Genomic DNA, 9966 nt, shown 5'->3' with positions numbered 1-9966 from the left:
TTCTAACGGTTTCGGTGCATGTGATATACTGTCCTATTTTGTGCGCCAGTGTTTGGCTATATCAGCTCAAGCAGTGTGATAGTACTTGTTGGATTTGAATAAACTTAATTTATACGATTTATTTCAAAGATTTCATATCATTAATTGAGACTACTTTTTTCTTTACGTATAGCTAGCTTCCTAGCTAATCTTAATTCTCAGCTAAAATAACAAGCTTGAGTGCTTGTTTCTCCAAAGCTATTATTGGCAATAGGCATGATCATAAAGCTAGATAGTACTAGCTCTTTTCACTTGAATCATTGACTCAAATAGAATCTTTCTTTTCAAGCGAGTTTTCTTCTCCACCAACATTCAAGACTCATGAATTCCAATACTTGCCGTGAAGAAAGATATGATAGCACGAAACTCGATTACAGATCATTTTATTCTGCGAAATGACAAGGATGTTTGAGAGGAATCGAACTACATCTGTTGGTGGTGGACATATGTATGATGTATACTATTTCAATCTAACGACTTGTTAGGAGTAGGTTTTGTTATTTTCATGAGAAAACCTCACGCATTTCTACACCTTATCATGTCTTTCTAATTTTCTTCAACTATCAATATATATTACATGGCTATAGTCACGTATTTTTACTATAATATACTAGTAATATAAAATCACATGCACCAACTGAAATCACCAACTTTATGTCATAAATTCATCACCGTGAAAGCTAGGCTAGTAATAGGAAAAGGATGGAGGGCCATACTATCATCAAGCCATGTTGCTGCAACCTTCAAAAACTTGGAACTACGTGAACACCCCCACGTATTTTTTTAACGCACAACACTAATTTATAAATAAAAAATTAATGAAAATAGTAAAAATTTATACTTGAATTTGCAATTCTAAAAATATACTCATAAACTTCAAATTTATAAAATTTAAATCATGAATCCAATCTCGCTCGTCATCGCCAACCCCCACCCTATCTCAAAAGACTACCCCTATACTAGCTAGTCACAACCACCAATATTTCATCGATCTCTTATTTCACATAAATTTAATGCATTATACTCCCTATGTAACTAATTACTTATCCCCAAGATATAATACTAATCAAGATTAGCCAAATCTTCATTAGACAAGACAAATAAATATTCTAATTAAGCCCTGTGGCAGTTGCATAACCAGACAAAACCACCAGGCCGTACCTTTACCGTATTCATCCAACCCACATGGCTTGTCCCAACTGTTTTTTCTCTGCAAATTGTTATGTGTGTGGGACTGGGGTTCTTAATTAATCAGCACTTGCTTTATACTAAACCATTAATTAAATTAATTAATCCCACCTTCTTTGTTAAGTATCAAATGACTCTTATCCCCATGCCAAATTTATTTAATAGCGACAGTTAAATTAAACTCTACGGTACGAAATCAGTACCATGAAGAGGATCTGGCCGTACGATTCCTCTAATAAATGGGATTAATTAGTTAATTAGTTATTGATTATACATATAATCATGAGGACATGAATTAGGAAATCAGATATGACACTTGGTCTAGCTTCGCTGGACAACAGATCATTGATGAAAAACTTTATATGATGTTGAACTATATAATATGTAAACAATAATACTGTTGAATAATTTAAAAATATAAATCGCTATATTCATGAGTTATTTATAAATGGTCTTCAATCAAATCAAATATATCATTATTGATCCTCTTTATCTTTATGTGGAAGTGGCATCTAAACCAAGAAAGAAAAATATATTTACAACATCAAATATAACCTAGTAAAATCTTGAAGCAAGTACAATTTGTTCTAGTATTAATTAAAAAAAAGTTTTTTCTAATGTTTTTAGTTACTATTATTGGATTCGAAATCGAGAGAGCGTCATAGTTTGCAAACTATAATACGATAAATCAGGCGACACATGAAAAATTAAAATAAAAATATATTATTGGATATGGTTTGACCAAACGGCCTACATATTAAAAATAAAATTGAAAAATCCTAAAACTTATTGGGAGAAATTTCCCTAAACGAAGACACTTTAAAGACTACATCGTGGATGTTATTGTGTCATATTATGAGAAGGTTGTTTTCTATTTATAGATGTCCAAAATCTTTCCTCCAAAAAAAAAAGGTTAGCCAAATATGAAAAAAAATTATATTTTTTCTTTCAGGAAAAGTAAAAGTAATTATGGTAACTTTTATTTTTCTTCTAAAAAAAAGTAAAAACGTAAATATAGTAAGAAAATCAGGGCAAAAATCCTAACAAATCTCCCCTTTTTGGCTTGATTTTCTTCAAAATATTCTTGATCCTCCTTCTTCTCATGCATGATCTTCGTTCTTCATATATATTCTTCATATATCACTGTTGTTTGGCATGTTTAAAAATGGAGCTTTTGGGGTTAAAAAATATATTAGCCCTTTTTGGGTTAAAAATATTGGAGCCCTTTTGCAGGGTTAAAAGTGAGTTTTATTTTCAAATATGTGTTAGCAGGATTGTTGAAAATATAATTGAAAATTATCTTCACATGTAGCTTTTGGACATATATCTTCATTATCATCAAATTTATTGCAACTTTGTTCTCAAAATGTCCTCAATCTGAACCATCGGATCATTGAACCATAGGCTCTGATACCACTTGTTGGTGGGTTCGAAATCGAGAGGGTGTCATGCGTAAGCTTTTAGTTTGCAAACTATAAGACGATAAATGAAAAATTAAACTAAAAATATAATATTGGGTATGGTTTGACCAAACGGCCTACATATTAAAAATAAAATTGAAAAATCCTAAAATTTATTGGGAGAAATCTCCCCTAAACACAGACACTTTAAAGACTACATTGTAGATGATATTGTGTTATGGTATGAGAACGGAGTATCCTATTTATAGATGTCCAAAACCTTTTCTCTAAGAAAGAGGTTAGCCAAATATGAAAAATAATTATATTTTTTTTTTTCAGAAAAAGTAAAAGTAATTATGAGGTTAGTCACATATGAAAAAAAATTACATTTTTTCTTTCAGGAAAAGTAAAAGTAATTATGGTAACTTTTATTTTCCTTTTAAGAAAAAGTAAAACTTAAATATAGTAAGAAAATCATGACAAAAACCCAACAGCTATCACTTATATAAGCAAACTCTTAGAAAGTTCAAGTTAACGGAAAAATTAAACGTGTGTGATAAAATTAAGGAAAAACATAATATTGTAGAAGGCGTAAAAATAGAGAATGATCAATGTTATCAATTATCAATGTTAAAAAAAATGTCTATGCCTACATTCAGCAAGTTGTTCTGTGTAGTAATTAGTTTAGTGTACGAAACAAAATCGTGAAACTAATCACCAATTAAATTATAACAACTCAATCAATAAGTGCTTGACAAATTCTTTAATCTCCTTAACTTTCTACAAGCCAATAATCTTAATCAAGAATGTTTTAGGCATTAAATCAATTTTAATCTCCTTAGTGCCTTTTTACTATAGGAGATAAGTTTCACAAGCAAATTATTCAAAGCACAGAAAGAATCCATTTGTGCATTATGGAGATTTAAGTGGCTATTATGAATCGTTTTTTGTTTTTTCTTGTTTTGATAATGCGAAATAATGTTCTAAGTAAAAATTTAACTAATGACATTGTCGGTGGTGTTGGCTATATTATTATTTATAGATGGTTAATTATATACTAATGTCGATTATTTCGTGTGGCAGTATGTTTTTGGGTTTTACTTTTTACTATGAATTAAGTATGTCATCTTATGCTCAAATTTTAATATAATTCCGCAAGTTATAGTTCAAAAAGTATCTGCTCTTTTTCCTGTAATTTCAAGTAATTATCTAATTATAAGCTAATCTTGCCTTCTAATTCTTTTCCAAACTTGTTTCATTTTGAATATTCAACTAGTACTACTTGTCATCAAGCTGACATATATACGAAATTATTAGTGATGCTATATTCTTTCTAGCCGAAATCAAACATAGATATCTTTTTATCATGGCTACTAATTTTTTATTTTTTTTAAATAACTATAAGTCGAGCTAAAACAGCTCAAAGACTTAACACGATATGAATTATCTATTTTGAGCTAAGTTCATAGTTTGTTTTTGAATGACCTCACACTGATCATTAAGAATATATTTAATACTACCTTATATTGTATCGTATTTAATATGATAAATTATATACATAACAATTAAAGTGTAAGCAAACGTGATATTAATTACGAAAAATTTTAATACACACTTCAAACAATTTAGTAATATTAACTAGAATTAGATGTAGGAAATTAATCCGTGGAAACATATAATATCTAATCATGTTAGAACGGGTATTAATCTTTATCAGCTCAATTTATTTCAGTCAAAATAATCTTTAGATGGGTTAATGATCTATTTATCTATTGAGTCAAATCACTTGAACTCACTTAAACTCAATCTAATTTAGCTTATTTAACACCTTTCACTAAAATCTCTCACACCATATATATATATATATAGATTCAATATTCAATATTTAGGGTCCGTTTGCAAGTGTCCTTAGACGTAATGATTTTGTTCTTTTCGTTCAGATTTATTTGTCATTATTTTTTTAATTTTATTTTTATTTATTATTTTTGATAAATTAAGAAAAGATAGTTTTTTATATTTTATTTTTATTATTAATTAATTATTCTTAAAATCATTTTTTAATATCTATTAATAAACATCAATTAAAAGTATAATATGATAAAGTCATTATATCAATTATTATTTTTCTTAACAAATATTACTAGTAATAACCATCAATAAGGGTGATATGTTAAAGTCACTATATCATTTATTGTTTTTCTAACCATTAATAAGAGTGATATGTTAAAGTCATTATATTAAAGCCTCGTTTTGTCATGAAAATCATAATTTTTAAAAATTGAAGTAGGACTTATATTTGGCCATGAATATAAATTAAAGTTATTTTTGAAATTTGGTGAGAAAAATATAAATAAAAACAGTGAAAACAAGTAACTTTTTCAAATATAATTTTGAAATTTTATGATCAAATACATCTTATTTTTACTAAAATGCAATAATTTTTTATTTTTTTTAAAAAATAATTTCATGAACAAACGAGTAAATTTGAGGAGGAGGGTGGGGTGGAATTGAGGAATCATGTGATTCTAAAAAACAGTGAGAGTAGCGAGATGTGAAGAAGCGAAAGTGGACCGTATACGGAAAAAGCATACGGCACTGTCCGACACAACTGGTGTCTCCTTATAACTGTACCCCACACACCCCACCCCACTCTGTAAGAGGTTCTGGGTGTGGGTCCCACTTGCTTTTATAACGTACGTACAACGAAATCCGCCTTCCCTTCCTCCGGTTTCTGTGCTATCCTTAACCCTTTCTTCTCTCCTTTTTTTACCATTTTACCCCCGCTCCTCCTATTACTTAAAAGTACTTTCTTCGTAAATTCAAAGCTAGTTTCACTTGAGATATAAAGCGAATCATATAAATTGAAATAGTACTTTTTAATAATTTAAAATATATATAATCCATTTAGTTATGATCGAAATATTCATGTCAAAAGGGAATAAAAGGTATAAATATTTTAATTTTAATTAAAAGCATTTTTTAATCTTTTTTTCTTAGTAAATCTCCGTTATTTAAAAACATATTACTAAGATTAATATCATCACGCAAAAAAGATAATACTATCACGCAATGGAAGAAATATTATGACGGAATAAACGACAAAACGCATAACAAAAAATTATAAAATATTTATTAGAGATTTATTTTATCAAATTAGCCTCATTAATCATGTTTTGAAAATATAAATTTAAGTATATATATATACTTTATTTAGTTATTTAATGATAAGAATAATATTGAAAAAATATAATAAAATCCTCATAATTTCATAAAAAGAACAATAAAATTGAAACAAATATTTTTAAAAAAAGTATCGACTATTTTGAAACGAAGAAATACTTAGAACAAAGGAAAAATTTAGTGAATTCATATTGTGATTTAAAAAAAGGAGAAAATAAAAAGAAGTAGATAAAGACAAATGGTATAAAAGGTACTCTTAAAAAGAATTTGACTTGACACATAATTTAAGAAAAAAAAAACTAAACCTTAAATATACCAAGTGAAGAATTGCAATCAAAGGGTAGAAAAGGTATAAAGCGAAAAGGAAAGGGCAAAATGGGTAAGAAGAATATTAAGAGTCGCTGTCACGAGAAGGCGTACTGTCTCCTCAGAAGTGGATCTTCCCACGTTATGAATGTTGCTACTCTTGTATTCTACTATATACTACTACTACCCACTGCTTTTTCTCTATGAAGAGAGAGATTTTAGAGAGACAAATACACCGCCACCTCCGCTGCTCCGCCACTCTCTTCTTCTCTCCACCCCCTCTTAAGTAGCTGCTTTTCTAGTACACAAAATTAACCCCATTTGCACGCTTCTTAGTGTTGTACTTTGAAGTTCATACCAGCTGGTTAAGTACAACCTCAAAAATTCTGACACATATTAAAAATGTAACGCTATTCTTTGGAATGTAGCTGAAGTTGAGGATTTTATATACTAGAGTTTTTTGTTGTTGTTGTTGAGGCGGAGAATTTGATGGTATAGTGCTATGAAGAATTTCAACTGGTTTAAGCAAATAGCGAATAACGGGAAATTAGAGAGGAGGCTTTCGTTAGGAGAGTACAAGCGAGCAGCGTCATGGTCCAAGTATATAGTATCATCAGGTGCGGCCATAAAGGGTGAAGGAGAGGAGGAATGGAGTGCTGATATGTCACAGTTGTATATTGGGAATAAATTTGCTTCAGGAAGACATAGTAGGATTTACAGGGGGGTTTATAAGCATAGAGATGTCGCTATTAAACTTATAAGCCAACCTGAAGAGGATGGAGATTTGGCTACTTTTTTAGAGAAGCAGTTTACTTCTGAGGTTGCTTTGTTGCTGAGGTTAAAGCATCCAAATATCATCACTGTAAGTAAGGTTTACCTTTTTCTGTTGGTTTTTTGTTGATCTATGTTTACTTAGTTTGTGAAATTAATTGTATTTTTTGGACAAAGAAATTGAACAAAGAAAGGGAGGATAGGGAAATGTGGTCCAAAAGTGTTTCAGAATGTACGTATAGGGAAATGTGGTCCAAAAGTAGTACGTTCTTGCAAATAGCCTTTTTAGAATCGGATAGCCTTTCGTTAAATGGAAGAGATTGTATTAGCATTCCTTGTGGAGGGACTTTTCCTTCTTAAGTTCTGCAAGTTCGTAATCTGATTGTAGTTAATTAATTTGAACTCATTTAAGATGTTATGTCTCCCTCCGGAAAACTCATAACATTGCCAAAGGGACCGAGGGTAAGCCTAGTAGAATTGCGGCTATTCTCACTAGTCTTTATTTCCCTTCTCATCCAGCTTGAGATCGATTCTTACGTCGAGTGGGTTACAGGCTTTCAGAAGTTCGATTCTCGAAGCCGGGAGGCTAAAGAAAAAGTCAAGTCCATCAACTGATGAAAAGAAGAAGGAAATGTCTCATGTTCCTTATTCTTATGCAGTTGGTAGTTTGATCACGTTCGCCATGGTTTGCACTAGGCCAGATATTGCACGGTACTGTTAGTAGCTTACTAGTGGCGGAGCGACCATGGGATAGTGTCACGATGGACTGCATCACGGCACTACTACTGTCTGGTTCCATTATGGTGATTCTCAAAGTAATAAATATATGTTGTTGCGATGATGACAAGGGCCTTCTTCCGCTTCCTGATTTTAATGAGATCTCAAGATGTCATAAAACCGTTCATTGCATAGCTGCATTTGAGTAGTAGTCCGAGGGAGTTATTCACCCTATTGCGCCTTGACGATCCGTGGCATGAAAGGGTTTGGAGCTGAAGAAGTTGGCCCTGACCCATCAACCATTGCAAAATCTTGGAGGTGAATGGGGAATGGAAACTGGAACTAATATGGAAATTCAATTAAAGGTGGCATCTGGAAGACCTTATTGCGTTATTTCCTTTGCCAAGAAATGGCCGTTTTATGTTCTTTGGCAGGTCCACATGTCTAAATGAGATAGATATAGTCCTATTAGACAGATAGAGTCTTATTTTATGTAGGCGACGATTGGATGTCGTCTTAGTTTAGGAAATATATTTCTAGCAGAATCATAAAGGAAAATATGAAAAGAAAAGAACAGGCATTTCCTTATGGTATATCTTTTATTAGATGGCAAGCGATTCCATGTTTACTACTTCATACATGTTTCCTAAAGTAGTTGCAATACCATAGTTTGCAATTTGGCATAAAAGATGCAAGCAGTTGCCGCTTTTTTTATTTAATAAAAACCCCAAGTACATGACTACCCATAGGCTGATCAAGTTGCAGTCATTTGGAACTTATGTTGTCAGATCCTCCAAAAATAAATAACTTTGGGAGGATCCGACACACAGCGAACTGATGGTTTTCTGACGAATCAAAAGCAACCTAGAACTCAACACATTTGTCTTTTGCATTATATCAAACTTGATATCTACAGATCAGCTCCCAAATCTTGGTTTGTCAACATATATGATAGTGCCACCTGCTGGAATTTCATGTTGAGCTATCATCTTCGAAATACTTCTCTCGGAATTTCTTAACATACTGTTGATTTTGGATTTTGTTAACATATTTTGGTTTATCATTGCTAGTAAACACTAAATAGTTATCATCTGTGAAAATTTCTCATGGTAATGCATGAGGTTGCCACTTGTTTTGACTTGTTCCATTTCTTCTGCCTCCCAAATGCAGTTTATTGCAGCATGTAAGAAACCACCAGTGTTTTGCATTATCACGGAATATGTACCTGGAGGCTCCCTGAGAAAGTACCTCCATCAGCAGGAGCCGTACTCGGTCCCTCTCAATCTTGTTCTGAAATTGGCCCTTGACATTGCACATGGGATGCAGTATCTTCATGCTGAAGGGATACTTCACAGAGATCTGAAGTCGGAAAATCTACTCCTTGATGAGGATATGTGTGTGAAAGTTGCAGATTTCGGGATATCATGTTTAGAATCTCAATGTGGCAGTGCAAAGGGGTTCACCGGTACGTACCGGTGGATGGCACCAGAAATGATCAAGGAAAAGAACCACACTAAGAAAGTTGATGTCTATAGTTTTGGTATTGTCCTATGGGAACTTTTGACTGCACTAACACCATTTGATGACATGACACCAGAGCAGGCGGCATTTGCAGTCTGCCAGAAGGTATATTCTCTGTCAATGCTCGCATAGTGCTTTTCGTCAAGATAAAAGTGCCTACTATTTCATACATCTCTGAATCTGATTTGTTCTACTAAGTCCACTGAATCTCTATATGTGACGTTCTCATTCCGAACTAGTCCATATTAAGTGAATTGTTGGGACTTTTTTCGTAGTTCAAAATAACTGTATTTTTCAAAGTTCAAGAGAATTCTTGGAACTTTTTTCCATATCTAACCTTCCTTTTAGTGAGGTTCTTAACTACTTCACATTTTCTAAGTGAATAGTTTGAGAATAATCTAAAGGATAATAGCGAAAAGTAGCCTTTAATTTATGTCCTTTAAGGGGTGTGCCGTACCACAACAATTCACTTAATATGGACTAGAGGGAGTATCATTTTACTTTACATGTGTTTTCCTGTTTTGGTGGTTTCGGTTTTCTTTAATGATAAGTGGGATGAGGAAACCACAGCTACGACCGAGTTGTTTAAGTTTTGTTTAGATTTATATTGTGGTTACCATGAGACTCACTTCAGTAAGTCAATGTTCTCTTCTCTGGCTTGGAAGATAAATTGAGAAAGACAACTAAGATACAAAAGGAAGAGATATTGCTGAGTTGCATTTATCATTGCATATTGAAAGATTGAGAAAATCTATGTCTATTCTATGAAATAACCCTTGAAATACATGTAAAAACTTTTGCAGCGTGAAATATCTAAGACAACAACAACAACAACAACAAACCC

General features: G+C 32.2%; 1 protein-coding gene across 1 annotated transcript in view; it reads left to right on the top strand.

Moving 5' to 3' along the window:
* The first annotated feature begins 6243 nt into the window (after positions 1 to 6243).
* Positions 6244 to 9966, top strand: part of LOC107862392 (serine/threonine/tyrosine-protein kinase HT1) — a 6112-nt gene continuing 2389 nt past the window's right edge. The window contains exons 1-2 of the mRNA XM_016707964.2: positions 6244 to 6975; positions 8772 to 9227. Coding sequence (XP_016563450.1) covers positions 6616 to 6975; positions 8772 to 9227 — 816 coding nt within the window. The 5' untranslated portion in view covers positions 6244 to 6615. The remainder of the gene's footprint in view (positions 6976 to 8771; positions 9228 to 9966) is intronic.

This window comes from Capsicum annuum, chromosome 3, assembly GCF_002878395.1.
Source record: "Capsicum annuum cultivar UCD-10X-F1 chromosome 3, UCD10Xv1.1, whole genome shotgun sequence".
Taxonomy (NCBI): Eukaryota; Viridiplantae; Streptophyta; class Magnoliopsida; order Solanales; family Solanaceae; genus Capsicum; species Capsicum annuum.
The sequence above is the reverse complement of the archived record's forward strand: the minus strand, read 5'-3'. Positions and strand labels throughout refer to the sequence as shown.